A 16,963-nucleotide genomic window follows, 5' to 3' on the forward strand; every position below is an offset into this window, starting at 1 on the left:
GCTGGAGAAGCTGCAATACACATCAGGGCACCTGCTTGGTGACTGGGTTTCAAATCCCTGCCCCAAAATACACACTTGCTCTGGTAAAGCTGGAGGGTGGCCATGGGAGAGCAGGAATATAAAAATTCAGATTTAAATTCAGAATATATCAACATTACAAGGACAAAGAACAGCATTAATGCTGCTCTCTGTTGACAGATAAAAGCAAAACCCAGGGAACATGACTAGTAATTGTTTTCCCAATTCCATGACACTGTCTAATACTGCTGGGACCCCTCTGGGATGTTATTATATCATTGGGGGCTACTACTGGAGAAGGTAACAAACCTAGGGAATTTCAGGAATGAGGGAAAGGCTGTGCTGAACAACGGATTGGAGTTTTTTGCTGCCAAGTATCCCACAAAGGATGAGAAAGAAGCCAGCAGAGGCCCCGGAGTGAAGGTTTGAGCGCAGCAGGGGCTGTTAATTAACGCCTTTAGCATGTCACGATCCACATTTGCTGAGACAGGAATATCAAGAGGGAATATCATGCACAGCCTGGATCCAGGCAGCATTTGTACCAGCTGTGGAGAGCTCACTCAAGGATTTCATGTGCATGGGCAGAGGCTCTCTTCTTTCCAGTTTATCTGTTCTGCCAGCCCAGGAAATCACCCTGATGGCTATCAGATCGAATGGGGTGGGGCTCTGGGTGTGATCCCCCACTCCACCCCGAGCTCCAGCTGTTTCTTCTGTCTTTGTACTGAGTTTGCCTTTATATTCAGTCTTCCCCCATTTTATTATTCTCAGGGTCACCCTGCATGTTTCCACCCCGTTCTTCAGGGGATGTTATTTCTCTGATCTGTGCAGTGTCTGGGGGATCGGGAAGCCCCATATTCATCACCTCAAGCTTCCATTCCAACTTTTTGTTTTTTCTCCTTTTCTTCCTCTGTTTCTGCAGCTGCCCAATTTTCAAAGACTGATAACTCAGCTGCTTTCCTGCCTTCTATTTCTTCCTTTAGGTCCTGTTCCCTTTTAGTATCATTCTTCATGAACTGACAAGCAGCTGTTAGGTGGCTGCCTAACATTTTACAAATCTGTTTCCCTCCTTTCTTTATGTGGTCCCTGGCCACCTTCAGATGTTCTTCCACAGCTTTCCAATCATGCCAGCATCACAAGTCCACCCTTCTGTGGGTTCAGGACTTGGATTCCTTCCATGCTTTTTTAAGGACTCAGGGATATCACCTGCCATCCTGCCCACTCTGCCAATTTGTTATGCATTATTGGTTTCAGGTTGCTCAACGTTTCACCACCAAAGGTATTAGCAGAAGCAGGCTAAATATGAATTTGTAAAAGTGGGACTTAACAAAATTCAGTGGCAAGGGTGACTCCATTGCTTACTATACCGATGAGGCACACAAAGGAAAATCAAGTTAAAATTGATTGAGAATGATTTACACACAGACTGAAGATGCAAAAGGTTAAGGGCAATCCTCTCACTGATCAGAGAGGACCCTCTTGCTTTCCAAACCCCTGATAAAGCTTAGGTGAGCTAGGTCCAGTCTTAGTCTCAGACTTCATCAACAGTTTATATCTAAAGGATTTAGCAGCACTTAATCATTGACTAAACATTTATGGAGTGAATCAATAGGATTTACTGCAGTCACAATAGTGATTTAATTATAGATCTGAGATCTCAATGCTAATACTATATTTGCTACATGGATTTAAATCAATTAACAGATGCACACACACAAAGGAAAAAAAGAGAAATGTATGTATGAAGGATTAAATATGTAAAGATATTCATGTTAAAAATTCCCCTTGAGTTCAGTGATATACTTCAAATGTCTTGGAATTTCTGAACAGGGGAGGGTGGAACCTTGAGGAGTGAGGAATTTCATCCCAGGCCTTGTCATCAGCTTTTGATGACCATCCTCTGAGTATGGAAAACCTGAGGGCTGGAGACCTCCAGAAGGTGTCCTGATCTCTTGTTCTTCATGCTAATCTGGCCCACCTTCTTTAGTCCTTTTATCATCTTTCTCTCAAACAGGGAGTTTCCAGCTTTCTAGGCCTTTACCCTCCTCTGTGTCTTCTGGTTACTCCAGCATTCCTGAAGGGTCATACATCTGATATCCCAGATATCCAATCTTCAACTCCCTTCGGCTTTGTTTATTGAAGCTTGTCAGGGTTAGTTTTGGCAAACCTAAGGTGTGGGTGATTTCATGATCAAAACAACGACAAGAGCCTGTGAAGAAACTCCCATGGGCACACACAGGCACTGGCAAGATGAAGTAAATTGGGATCATTTCTGGCTGCTCCCTCTTCCCTCCCCAGGGCTTATAAAAGATTTCCCCAGGCTGACCTCACAGTTCTGAGGTGGGGTAAGAGCCTTCAAGAAAAAAGATGAAGACAACCCCAGTAATTTAATAATAAATTAAGAGCAAAATCAATTTATAATCATTGAGGTCATGAGTTAATGCTCTGGATTGAGTCTCCTAATTTTAGAATGGGAACCACTTTACAGATCTTCTCTCTCAGCCTTTCCTTGGCCTTTTGCAAGCCCCCACAGGCTGTGTAGCAGCTGATTAAAATTGTCACTTAGGGCTGCAAAAAGGATAAAAGGGCTTTCCAAGAGCTAGCTGCTTGCTCTCTTCCTCCCCAGGGCCCTCATTCTACACTGCAGCTCCTGTGCTCAGGACAGCACCCAGGACCCTCCTGTGTCCTCAAAATCAGCACTTTGGGATAAGGCCCATTAATCGCTGAAGCACAACCTGAAATTCTTGACTACACAGCACCCTGGGGAGACATGTGCATTCGCAGCCTGCCACAGCAGTACCATCCAGGAATTGGGATTTCCCACGGGGGCTGAAGCTTTAGACAACTACGTGCAAGCTTTACACAGCAAGGTCATATTTGACAGACAGACTCAAGGGAGCTTTCTCAAAAGGAGGGGAGCCTTTTACTTTATTCTGTTTTGTCCTGTGTTTCTGCATCTCTATTATAGTGACAATTGGCCATTTTTAGATGAATTTTGTTTAGTCTGGGGCAGTTTCCTCATATGGCTGGGGAGAGTCATTCACTCTGAGCTGGGAAACTCACCAGCTTCAGTTCAAGTGTTTGTCAGAGACTTTGGGAGGGAACCGAGAAGGGGTAGGTGGGGATGGCCTGGACACACAGCTTTTAGCACAGAGGGAAGAACTCCACTGTCCTGCTTTGCTTTGGAAGAGTTGCCCAGCTGGGGTGCCTGGAGGGAGTGATGGCAGCTCTGAGCCCGGGTACAAGAGCAGCACTACCACGATAGACCAGGAAAATGCAAATAACTCCCCTGCTACATTTTCCACAGCTGTTAAACACACCACAATAAAGGTAATTTTATTTTGAACATTTGGGAAAGAAGTTCAGACTTTTCTTTCCATTTAAAACTGCCTTTTTTCCTCTTTGCATTTTTGTCCAGTTAATACTGTGGATATTTTCCTGCACATTTCCAGTGCACCATGCCCTTGTTTCAAAAGGTTTTTCCCACTCATGTTCAACAATTCTGAGTTTCCAGGTGGGCACCTCTTGGGGTTATCCACAACCCTCCAGCTCAGGCAGTGAGGAGCAGCCCTCACCTCAGAGAGAAGAGCAGCCCAGTATTTGGGGGGTTCCTGGGGTGTCTCTGGGAAGAGGGAAACACAGAGGGAGAAGTTCCCTCTCCCTGGAGCACTGGGACCAAAACAGGGAATCCATCCACCTGCCAGGGTGCTTTGCAGGGCTGGTTAGCCCAGGTTTGGCCACCATCAGAGCACTTCAGCATGGCAAAGGTGAAGTCAAACATTTCCTACTTCTCTAACAAATCAGCAGCTGCACTATTTCTCAGCTATTGCATCATTATTATTTCATGCCTTCCTCTGCTCTGCAGGAAATCATTTAACAGGCGATAAAACAGTCCCTGTGGAGTGTGGTGGGGTAAGTCAGCTCCACCCAGGCTCTCTAAGAATATTCTGCAAAGGCAGGGCCTGGGGGACAAGTCAGCTCCCTCCTCCAGAATTATCCCAAAATCACCATGTCCCTGGTCCCAAGGGAAGGGCAGGAACAACCAACTTCTTAACCCCATTTATCTGTCTATATGAAGTGAGAACCTCACTATCTGTCTTTACAAGGTCCTAAGCTATTTCTTGAATATCTACGCCCTCCTTTCAGCCCTTTGCCCCTGCACTGCTCCTGGCAGCCTGGTGACTCAGGGCACTGATACAGGTGAAAAGCAATCCCGTTTTTGGCTAGTTGTGGTTTCCAGCAACATCAGCTCCTTGAAACAGCTCCCCATAGGCTTCCTTGCCAGCTGAAGGGAGGACTCTGGGGTGAGGCACAAGGGTCACTGGGGTGCCCTGCACTGGATCCACATCCCCCAGCTGCTTTGAACTGTATGTATTTAACCAGCAGTGCACTTGAAAATTTCACCACATGCCTGAAAACCTCGTCTCTCCCTACCCCTGTCACCCTGACCCATCCAAGGAACCTCTGTTGCAGCCAACGCTGCTGTTTAACTCTCTGCTGCAAGAACCTGAATTGTGCCAAGGGGGTAAAAAATCCTCAACAATACTGATGAATTATTCAGATCCAGGGAATAACACAGGTGACCTCTAAAAGTGTGCCTTAGATTACTTGGTTGTGTTTGCTCTTATTGACAAGGGCACCTGGGGTTTTTTTTGTAGTAGTGATTTAGCAAACCATGTTTAAATATTAAACACAAAGCTCAACCTTTACTAGCATTAGTAAAGTTGGTTTTTGCACTCAAACAGCCTTGTTGGTCAACAGCACAGCTCAAACCCCCAGTTGCAGGAGCCCAGGCTGAAGAAGGCACCTGGGTGTGTTGATGCTGCATCACCGCCTGCAGCACCTGGGACCCAGCTGTGAAGTGCTGGATGCTGGTACCAGTGAAGGGAGATGTTAAATCCCTTCCTGGTTTCCCTGCAGCTGAGGTATTGCTGACAGCAGATTTAATTGCCTTTGTCCTAGCAGGCAGCTAATGAGCACTATGAATAATGCCGTGGCGTTCCAGCCCTCCTGAAGCCGCTTGTGGGACCTGACTCAAAATTCAGCTCCAATCAAAAGGCTGCCAATGCTGTGCATTACCGTTCTGTTCATTCTTTATGCTTATTATTCAAGCTAGTCTTTGAAATTAAAGGGGGCCAAGGGGATAGGGAGGTGGTAGTAGCTTTTATTATTTCCTTAAAATTCCCCTTGGCTATGTGGCCCGCAATGATCTTCTGTTGTGTTTGCAACTAAACTTATTTACCAGAGGAAAACAGGGTGAAAAAAACCCACCAGCGGATAACCAGCCTGCTCCATGGAGAGGGCTGGACTTGGGGCAGTCACACTCCGTGGCTGGGACAGGAATGTGAGAATTCCAGCTCCTTCATCTGCAGCAGCGCTCCTGGGGCACGAACAGGGCAGGCAGAGCTCAAAGGCAGAATGTGACCTTTCTGTAGCAGGTAAACTCCCTGTTCAGAAGATGAGTTACATCCAAAAATTCTCCCCGGAGTCACACCCAGCTGCGAAGCCTTTTCCTCCTTTCATTTTGTTCCCCCTGGCTGGCTGGTCTCTGCACCACCACCGCAGCGTTCAAACCTGTCACAAGGGGGACAGCAAGGGCAGTGTTTTCCACCCAGTTCCTGATTCTCAGCTCTCCTGGCTGACTCAGGGAAAGACCTGACTGCCCCAGTGACCTCCTTTTCTCAGGGGACACTCCTTTTTTTGGGGGGGACAAGTGAGTGCCAAGTGTCTTGCATCACACATCCCCTGGAGCATGTAGATAAATACAGATATAGATAAATACAGATAGATACCATAGAATCATAGAACAGTTTGGGCTGGAAGGGACCTTGAACATCATCTAGTTGCAACCCCCTGCCATGGGCAGGGACATCTTTCACGAGACCAGGTTGCTCAGAGCCACATCCAGCCTGGCCTTGAACACTCCCAGCCTGGATGGAGCCCTGAGCATCATCTACAGATGGATGGGGCTGGATAGAGCTCTGTACACATCTCTGTATAAAGACAGATGTATGCATCTCTTTGCCTGTGTGCATCCATGTGAATTGATTATGGTATCAATGTTATCATGAATCTATAATTAAGTCACTGTTATAATTGGAGCTAATCCAATTGAGTCACTTTATAAATGTTAAATTAGTTGATGATTAAGAGCTGCTAACCCCTTCTGCACCCTTATCTTTTTGTATCCATATCCTTTGCACCCTTACCCTTTTGCATCTCTGGCATCTGTGTAAATCATCCTATACCGATTCTGATCTGATTTTCTTATGTGTGCTTCATCCATGTCCTAAGTAATAGAGCCAGCTTTGACACTGAACTCTATAAGAGTTGCACTTTCATAAATTCATATTAAACCCTGCTTCTTGTCAACCCCTTTAACAGTGGTTCTTTGGCTTAACCCCTCACTCTCACAGGGCTGTGAAGAGGAAGCAGCTTCAGCACTCTCCCCAAAAATATTCTAATCTTTTCAGACCCTTCCCCAGGTGCTCTGTTTGTAGGAGAAACAGGAGAAACAAACATGAAGTGGAAGTGTTGGGCAGCTCCCAGAGCTCCAGTATTGTTGGTTTTGGTGAGACTTGGAATGAGTCCCATGTTGAGAGTGCTGGGATGGAGGCTACAGGCTCAGGAGAGGCAGGTGTGGTGTAAGGGAGAGGTTGGATTGTACAGCCCTTGCAGTCAGTGATGATGTGGTTCAGAGCCTTGGAGTGAGGATTGAGGAGGATGGAAAAGAAAGGGAATTTGTAGTGGGTGTGTGCTACTGGTGGCCCAGCATCAATGAATTATTCTATGGGCACTTAGGAGAAATTTCTGGACTGGTAACCTTCATCCTTGTGGAAGATTTCAACTTCCCAGACACCAGCTGGGAATATCATTCTGCTAAGATGAGCAGATCTTGGACATTCCTGATTTTTGTAGGAGGCAACTTCTTATCACTGGCACTCAGTGAGACACTTTGGAAAGATGCCCTCCTAGGCTTGCTCTTTGTGCATAGGAGAGGACTTCTGTGGGACGTGGTCGTTTGTGGCTGCCTTGGCCACAGTGATCTTGAAATGGCAGAGTAAATAATTTTCAGTGTAATGAGAAAAAAGGACAGCAGAGTTGCTACCCTGGACTTCAGGAGAGCAAACTTTAGGCTGTGCAGGGAGCTGTTTTATAGAGTACACTTGGAATCTGCCTTTGAGGGTTTAGGGAGCCCACAAGTGTAGGTCAGACTTTAAGAACCACCTTTTAGAACCACTGGAGCAGGCAATTCCACTGTAGTCAAGCACATGGAGCAGAAGGCCAGCTTGGCTGAACAGAGAACTCCTTCTGGAGCTCAGGAGGAAAAAGAATTATGTGATTTCTGGAAGCGAGGTCAGGCTTCAGAGGAAGAGCACAGAACTGTGGCTCACATATGTAGGGAGAAGACACAAAAGGCCAAAGCTCCATTAGAGTTGAAAGAGAAACATCACCAAGGAAAAAACCAGAAACCCACGTTTAGGAAAGGAAATGTATTTTATTGAAAAAAAACCTACATTTCACTTATACACCATGAAAATACTGAGTTGTGTGTTATTTTCATAAGAAGAGGTCAAGACTTGCACAAGAAAACCACATTCTTTATTACAGCATTACTCCACGAGATGAGGCTCTGGTGGCATCTGCACTGGGCGTTTTCACTAAACAGTAGAGCAGGGCTAAATGTGCTTTGGGCAAAAACCCTAAATATTGGTCTCTTCCAGGTGCTACTGCCCGTTGAAGACACGGCACTCATTTGGTCAATACTGAATTATTTCTGAATTAGAGACAAATTTCATCGTTTCTCTACTCACTTAGGTCCTAGGCAGATTCATAGCTATCCTTCCCCTCCATTTTTAACAATCTTGATTAGTTTTTCACATTCAGCCAGATAAAAGCATGTTAAAGCAGTGCACACACTTGCATGTGGAGGCTGCCATCCTCCCATCTCCCAGATAGAAAACAACACTGAAAGGGGATACATTGCACTAACACTGACAGCAAATGGCAGGATCACTGGATGGTGCTGAATTCTTGAGGGTTTCCTCCCATCACTGCAGCTCCAGCAACAAGCCCAAGTTTCCTTCCCTACCAAGGCAAGGATTCACATCTAGCATGTATCAGGCACGTGAATACCTGTGCTGTACCAACTACGGGACAGGAGTGCCTGCAGGTGGCATCCCAATGTCATCTGTCACAGCTGAGTCCCAAGAACTGCGCTCCAAGCCAGCTGTGACAGGCTCTATCACACCTCTGAAAACCCCTTGGGAACCAGAGACCTCTGGTGTGGAAAGATTTATCAATCTGTCCATGAAAATGAATACCAATGCCACATAAATTCCCAGGTAACTGCCCTTATTTATTAATTGATTTATTCATGTCATTCCTTCCTTTCTTAAAGGGGGCAGGAAGGAAAAGAGCCAGACCTGGACAACTTTTGACACCATGCAAGTGCTGTGAAAACAAACTTGACATTTTCTCCACCTGGATCTTCCTATTACATTCCCTAGTTAGAGCACTGCTTTATTGAATGCTATTTTCACCTCTGCTAGGCACAAGCATCACAGAGATCATTAAGAACAGCCACACCAACTTTTTTAGTGCTATAATATTTTTGCAACACAGAGGATAGAGTGGATTGAGAACACCAAACTCTGACTTACTGAATCTCCAGCTCTTCTTTCAAGCACTTCACTCACAAAGATTTCTTTTCTTTACCATTAACAGTGCAGCTCTGCAGTTAGGCCCTGCTCATGCAGCATCTCAGTGCCAGGGAAAGAGGCAACTCCACTCTCCCCCATTTTGAGCAGCTGCATTGTCCCAGACCCTCCCTGGCAGCAGCACAAGCACTTTTCTGTTCCCAGGATGAGGAGGTTAAGAGAACTAAAGCAGATTAGAACTTCAGTGGTTTTGACTGCATAAATTCCCCATTGATTTTAGCTCCTTCATGTCCCTCGTTATGGGGACAGGCAAATCAGAGCCAGCAGAGATGATGGGAGAGGAAGGGTAGGGCACACTTTTATGGTGTAGCTGGGATGGATGAGTTGTATCTACCACAGCAGCCAATAATTCTCTACCTTTCTTTCCAAAAGCACAAAAGCCAAGCCTGAATCATCTGAATAATGCACTTCCAGAGTCTCTTGGTTCTCCATGGCCTGCAGAAGAAATCTAAGGGCATTACACCACGGCCAGGCAAGCAGGCAGCTGTACACCACGGGCTTTTGGGGGCACACAGAGTTGTGCTGAACCACTGCCTTGGTACAGCACTGCCAAACAAACCCAACAGCTCCACACCGACCTCAGCTCCCCACTTGCTCAGAGTAACTCCTCCACATTTCCCCCACGGGAGGATGCAGGCAAAACAGTCATTCTGCCACCACCACGAGGACACTGCACCCACAGATTCCCAGGGGAGGAAAAGCCAGGCACAACATATCCCCAGCACTGCTGTTCCCTGCCACAGCCTCCCTCCTCATACATTATTCATCTCGGTGACATTTCTCCTGCTAACTTAGCAAAGCAGAAGTGCTTCTCTTTTAACACATCCAGAAATCAGGAACTCTCGGGAGAAAAACTCGTGATAAATTCTCCTCTGCTTTTTGCAGTGGTGATTTATTCACAAGAGGGCTGAGGATGCTGCCACGTTTACTAAAAGGGATGTAACAAGTGATGCTCAGTTTTGCCAAATCACCAACTGCTGCAGTAGGTGATGACATTTATCATAGGACCATGCTCCAAAAACTCCTTTATGCTGCAGACCCCTGCACTTTTTAGACAGACCCCAAAGTTCAACTAAAAAAATTAATATATCTTGACAGTTGGGCTTTAGCCCTGGTCTCCCAGCCATAGGAAACAAAGACTCAGTATGTTTGGCAAGATGAAAAAATCCTGCTCTGGTTTTGAACCCTGTCAACAGCTTTGCCTTTTGACTGAATGGGACTTTATTGGTAACTCAGCTCTTCTGGAAGGTATTTATGAATTTGAATTCAGAACAAACAGCTAAAATTCCTCACGCTATTACAGCTGACAACCTATAAGGAAAAAAATCTTTACTTTCTCCCATTTGTCTATTCACCTGTCTGTGCACAGGTTTAGCACAAGCTATGAATTAATTGGTCAGGTTCATACAATGGGAACAAGCCATTTTTGTTCCATCTCTTGGCTTGTCCATGTATATATTGCTATTAAGCACTTTTAAGACCTCCCAGTCTTATTTAATTAAACAAACAAACCCATCCCCAACTTTTAACCTACCCTATATGTATTTGAAACTTGATTCCAATGCAAAATTTCAGGCTTATGCCACAAACCTTACCTGATTTTAAAATGGATAAGGTAGCAATATTTAGGGTTTTCTTTTTAAACAATGGTTATCTACCATCCTATTGCCTCTCTCTACAATCAAGCGTACAAGCCTTACTGCAGGAAGGATACAACTTGTAATGGCCAACCAGAAAAATACACAAGCACTAGAAAGCCTACAGTTTCATCAGAAATTAAATCATTTGCTATTACACAGAACTTCATTGTTTTTCTGGCATAGAAGTCATTGAATTACTACACACACCTCAAGGACAATCATTTAAGATGTGTAAACATATAACAGGTCCACCTAGTCAGTACAAAGCACCACACAAACTTTTAAGTACATAGAAAGTTTGCTCATAAATATTTCTTTGTTTAACAATTCAGCACTAAAAAAATATTACTTAAAAAGGCATCTTTTATTAAATTATTCAGTTTGTCCAGGGCTGGTGGGGTTGTACTATCCCTACTATATTACAGCCACCTGACTCTCTTTCCAAACCATTTCAGTTCTCTGGAAGAAAAGGCTATGTGTGGCTGGGACCCAAAGCTTCAGCACAATCTATAAAAATATAATTCTTTAAGACCTTCTGCTCACATCCTGAAGGCCTACTCAGCCAGCCCCCCAAATTCTGTTTCCCACCCCTACCACATTGCAAATAAAGCTTCAACATACACACACACACACACAAGAGTACATAAATCACACTCTTCTACACACAGATTTTTTTCTAAACAGCAATGCAACCACGAGGGCAATAGGTGTGATTTCAGTGGTAACATATGGCACAGCCTTCTCATATTGCTGGTTTTCTCTCTCTGAATAATGTGCTGCCCTATTCACTGCTCTGAAAATTGAGGATTTATTACCATTATTTGCACTGTGGAGGCACTGAGCCAGGAAGATGTGCACATTTAGGAGCGTCCCATCTGCCTCGATGTCCACTGCTGCCAGAGCAGCAAAAGCACCAATCTGGTGGCACTGGGGCTGTCACCTGGCACTGGGGCTGTCACCTGGCACTGGTTTCCTGGTGAAGCAGATGGGAGATTTCCTTGGCTGCTGAATGCCACACCACATTCCTCTCTTCTGGGAAATGGTGAGAAGTAGCTGGGTCTCTCCTGAAGCAGTGCCCTGACAGCAGCAGTGTGCTCAGGGCACACTCCTCCAGTGACTGATTGAACCTCGGGGATTTACCTGAAATCTGCTCCTGCATGCATCTATAAACTCGCTGGTTTACTCATTTATTGAAAATAATGCACTTTCAAGAGTTTTCATTTATTTGAAAGAGCTATTTTTGGGCTGTGACTGAACATCTCTAAGCTTAGTTTCCATGGCTGACAAATGTCTTTAATGGACATGTTTCAGAACTGCTAGGCAGGCTCTCACTTACCAGGAACATGAAGAACATGTGCTTTCAGGAAGAACAGCTCTCTGGGTATCTAATCCTGGGATTCTAACAGGAATGGAATGACTACAGTCAGTAAGCCAGTATGGCTGCAAGGGGATGTAAAGGAAGGGGTCGAGCTTCTTTTTATAAAGAAACATTTTAGTCCCAGAGTGACCAAACTTTGCAACATGTCCCAGCTTTTTAAAGCACTCTTTAACTGGGCAAGGACCTTTACTCAGGAGAGGTGGTTTTCTTTAGTATAAATATAAACGAAACTTCTCCAGTGGACATAAGTGTAATGACACAGCACTTTCTGCTCTGCTCAACCTGGATCCCTGCTCTCCTCCTCCTGCAAGCCACCACCCTGGCAGGGACACTGCTGAGTGCTGACAGAAGCTCTTGTTCCCGCATGAGGAACATTTCTTTCCCACTCTACAGTCCTGTATGCTCCACCCTACACAGTGAAGTAAAAGTTTAGTGAAGAGGAGTGCAGTTAAATGCTGCACAAGAAAGAGATCTCAAAATGAGTTATGGTTCTTATTTCAAGCCCCTCTTCTCACCCTGTTTGCAGGAAAAAAGAGCACAACACAATGAGGTCCTACACATATAAGTAAGAGGAATGCAAGGGAGTGGTGCAGAATGCCAGCGATCTTCTTCCCATGAAACATCTTTAAGAAATATAAAAGTTAAGACAACAAGGATGTTTCTCACTTCCACATCCATACCTTACAGTAAGATGATAACAGGGCACAAATGTGCTCTCTTCCATTAACTACCCTCTCTCTATCCTAGGACATAACTAAGGAAAAAAATTTAATTACATCCATTTTATTCAGCAGGACTACCAAACCATTCTTGTGCTGTTTAATTCTGAAATGTTTAACATGTTTAAAAATAGGATCTAACAATTTGTGTGTGCACAGTATATTAAATGTAGATGCTTTTATTACAATCTTCCTTGCTACATATTTTAAAATAAAATTAATCAATACAATCACCACAACAGACAACAAATTAACACCATCCAATCAAGACACAGTTAAGATACTCAAAAGGCAGTATGAGTAGCTGGAAACCTTGGTCCTCCAATTCTTTTGTATAACACATGGATTATAGATTTCTCCCCACTTGAGATAAAAATCAGTACACAAACATTAACAATTCATACTGCAGCTTTCTGAAGTGTTTCTATTGAGTGTGGCTAGCACTGATTTTAGCTCAATGTCTTTATGCATGTCTCAATTCTCAGCACATAGAGACTAAATCCAGGCCCAGAGTAGATGGTTCATAAACAACTTTTGGTCTCTCCTGCATAGGTGGCTCTGCAAACGAGTGGGTGGACTTGAGCAGTGGCCACAGGCACTGCAAATCACTCCAGGAAAAAGGGATCTGACACAAACACAAAGCATTCACCTCCCCCATGCTTCCATGTGCTGCAGCATGAGAAGCCTCGTGTGCTTCTGACCTCACACACGTGGCAGTGAAGCCACCAGTCCCCAGCTGGTGAGTGCTGGACTGCTGGGTTACATCTTTCATGCTCTCAGGACGGCCACGGAAGGTTATCCATTATTACAGACTCCACTCTCTGGGCTAAAGTGCTTGTTCTCCTGTAATGAGTTAGGATCTAAGCTAGTTTAGACTAACCTTTTATCTTTAACTATAGGTTTGCAAGTGAATCAGACAATGCTGGTCAGTCTCCTCCCAGCCCCTATATAAATAGTGGGCACTGTCTGGCACTGAGACACTTTCCAGCTGCACCAGACAGACAGCACGAACTCAGAAAAAGATACAGGTATTATATGCAGGAGGAAAGGAGAGAATGAAATATTAAACAGGACTGTGCTGAGTCTTTGAATTTTGTTCTGCACATGAGCTTTGTGTAACTCTAAACAAATAAAAATGTGTACTTTGACATTCAAAAATACCTGTTAGCCTGCTGTGGCTACAAAACATTAGCTACAGGATACATTTACAGATAATTTCTGATGTTTGTTCCTTGCAAGAGATGTTAAGCCCAATTCTTCACTGAAGACATAAACCTGACCTAATTTTGATCAGGTCAGTGGGAGTTTAAAGCAGTTATCACATGAGCAACCCTCAGGGACTCAAGCAGATGAAGCCAGCAGCCCATTGCTACAGGATCCAGCTACTGTGGAATAGGAACTTTTGCAAATTGAGCACATTAGTATGAATATGCTTTGTTTTTGTTTTAACATGGATATGTCACAGACTCTAAGGACCACATTAATTACTGAACTGATCCATTCTTTGAAGAAGTGGGAAAAGATTACACCTGACAGGTATAAACTGCTCCAACAAACATAGCGCTTTGTCTTTTATGTCAAGATCACGGCTCATTATGGTTGACAATGAAAACCTTGTTTGCAAGGTAGCTCCAAGTTTCCCAAATTCCAAACTTCTTTATTTCAGAGAAAACATCCCTTCCCTTTCTCTCAATCCTCTTGTGAAGTCTGTCTATTCTAATGGCAAAATAAAATTGTGCTGTCCCACATTTACTAAAAGGGCACTGACCATTGTCTGTACAGGCAGGGAAGTTCAGGGTGTTGATCCCTTCTTCCTAAGAGGATGGTAGGGATTATACACTTCCACATGAAACAGTCTAATTGTAAAAGATTAATAAACTCGTAGTTATGTTTGGAATATGGCATGCAGCACTTGGTTAATCAATGTTAGAAACAGTGAAAATCCTTTTCGTGTTCAACTGTTGAAATGCATCACCAACTACAGTATTTAAATATCTTTGCTGAAAGCAATTATCTCAAAAGAGGTAATTGTCTTCCTGGCACAGCTGCCCAAGCAAACAGCAGCTTATCTAAAAAGGGGGAAAAATATTAATATGAGTATTTTCCAGCCCATCTGGAAGTTTGTGTTCCAGGGAGTACAAAATACCTGCACACCAATTTAAAAATCCAGGGCTGCAAAGAAAGGCAGTTTGATGTGCTCAGAGAATCATGGAATGGCTGAGGTTGGAAGGAACCTCTGAAGATCTCTGGTCCAACCCCTGAGCAAGCAGGGCCAAGAACAGCAGACTGCTCATGGCCATGTTCAGTCAGCATTTTGAGTATCTCCAAGGATGGAGACTCCACAACCTCTCTGGGCAACCTGTACCAGTGTTTGATCACCTTCACAGTGAATTTTATTTTTTTAATGTTTAAATGGATTTTCCTGTATTTCAATTTGTGCCACTGCCCATTTATCACTTCCCTGGACACCACTGAGAAAAGCCTGGTTCCCTCTTCACTGCTTCCCATCAGATACTTGTACACACTGTCAAGGTAGTTCACAACTTTTTACATGTTGGGTATGAGCCATGAGCTCATATCTCTGTTACTGACTGCTAGTTTTAGCAACTGTTCACAACACCAAAATTATTATTGCTAGAAAGTCATTTCATGACAGTGGTTACTAAAAACTGTGATGGCAGAATCACATTTTGTAGATAAATTCCTGCTGATTTTTTTTCCCTTAAATTCTCAAGTAATGTTGGTTTTTTTTTCACTTTTGATGCCAAATGCAGGAGAGGAAGTCTATTAGAAATGCAATTTCCATCCCCTTATGTAGTCTGAGACAAGTAAAGCTCATCAACTCAATTTGGATGTAACATCACACTAGACCTCATCTTGGGACAAGCATGAACATGAATCCCATACAGAAATCCTAGGGAAATGTGAATGGCCAATACCTGTCAGCAGACATGCCCTGCTGCTTCAGTATGTGGCTGTGATCCATAGGACGCTGAAATGACTAAAAATCCCATTTTGAAGCCTTATCAAGCAGAATCTTGATATCAAGATGTATTATTAATAATAATAGTAATAGTAATGCATTTCTGTAATCTCTATTGGTGTTGCTTGCAGAGACATTATGAACAAGTTAATTTTTCTGTTTCACTGCATTTGGTAAACACATGTAACTTACCAGACCTTACTAAACAAAAAATACTACTTTTCCCATATTGCTTCATTGCTAAGCCTACCAGCAGTGCTTACTAATGTTAAGTGGAAGTGCCCATGTAGTTTGTAAGTGCATCCACCCACGATGAACAAACCAAGGCAGCCAACTTCCAGGGTACAAGCTGCTTTCTCTTTTGCCCTTAGTTATAAACAGAGAATCAAACCTGGCCTCGGAGGTAGAACTACACACTTCTAACCAGTGCTACCAGGCATGATCTTGTTAATGAAGACGTTTCTGGAGCAGGAAAATCATGTGGGCACCCACGGACATGAGAAATAAGCAGCCAGAACCTGTGACAACTGAAACTGTGCAGCTGTTCATGGACAAGAAACAGGAGCAGAGATCAGTAGCATGAATGACACCTCAAGGTCACTTCAGAGTACTGAACATGCCAAACATCTTCAAAGTACTCCTACACACAACCAGAACTGTGTGTGTAGATTTAACCCTGCTTAGTTTCATAGCAGCCGAGATACTGAATACCACAGTAGGTAACCAGGTACCTCCAGGAAAAGGGAGCATGGAGCCAGCTCCATTGGCACTAGATGCCATCTTGAAATACATTTTCCAGTCAGTCAAGCATTCCATTAGCAAATTCACATCTACAGTCTTTGGCAAGGCAGGAACATTGCTCTCTTGCCCTGGGTAGTCACACAGAGTAAGTGAATCTGACAGACATTGGGATACCTGGGAGTATGCTTCAATGCACACTAACTGTTCTGTTTTTAAAACTGAGCAAGGCCAGCACATATGTTTGAGAGTGGGTATCTGCCTATGCTGGGCACTATTTCATGAAAGTCAGGTTTCTGTCACAGATCTAAGGCAAATATTACAATTTACAGGAAAGAAATGAGGACATCGATACATTGTGCGTTATTGGAGACGTGGAGCCTTTATAACACGGTGGCTTTCACTATGATCTCTGGGTTTTCTATGTCCTTTTTGCTTTGGACCATTCTCAGTTCCAGCTGGGCTGAGTTTGGTTTGTTTCCTTCTCCAGCTTGCACTAAAAAGATGACATCACAATGTCATTAAAAACAGCAGTACAAAAAGAAACAAGTTACATTGTTCTGTTACCCCACGATTTTTTCTACCTTCCTCCCTTCCCCAGTCTCCCTTACTACTCCCTGCTAAAGGCTTCCAAAATGGAAAATCCAGGTCAGCACTGTGATTTCTTATCACCACTGTTCCACACCTCTCTCCAGGAAAGAAATAAGTCTCTGCTGTTAATTAGGAAGTCACACAGCTCAGAGAACCCACAGATTTCCTCAAGAACTGAA

At 43.9% G+C, this 16,963-nt stretch overlaps 1 protein-coding gene across 1 annotated transcript in view; it reads right to left on the reverse strand.

Annotated features, from left to right (window-relative positions):
- Nucleotides 1-7,493: 7,493 nt before the first annotated feature.
- Nucleotides 7,494-16,963, reverse strand: part of PDXK (pyridoxal kinase) — a 45,552-nt gene continuing 36,082 nt past the window's right edge. Inside the window, exon 11 of the mRNA XM_048290023.1 lies at nt 7,494-16,689. Coding sequence (XP_048145980.1) covers nt 16,577-16,689 — 113 coding nt within the window. The 3' untranslated portion in view covers nt 7,494-16,576. The remainder of the gene's footprint in view (nt 16,690-16,963) is intronic.

This window comes from Corvus hawaiiensis, chromosome 2 (genome assembly GCF_020740725.1).
Source record: "Corvus hawaiiensis isolate bCorHaw1 chromosome 2, bCorHaw1.pri.cur, whole genome shotgun sequence".
In the NCBI taxonomy this organism is placed as follows: Eukaryota; Metazoa; Chordata; class Aves; order Passeriformes; family Corvidae; genus Corvus; species Corvus hawaiiensis.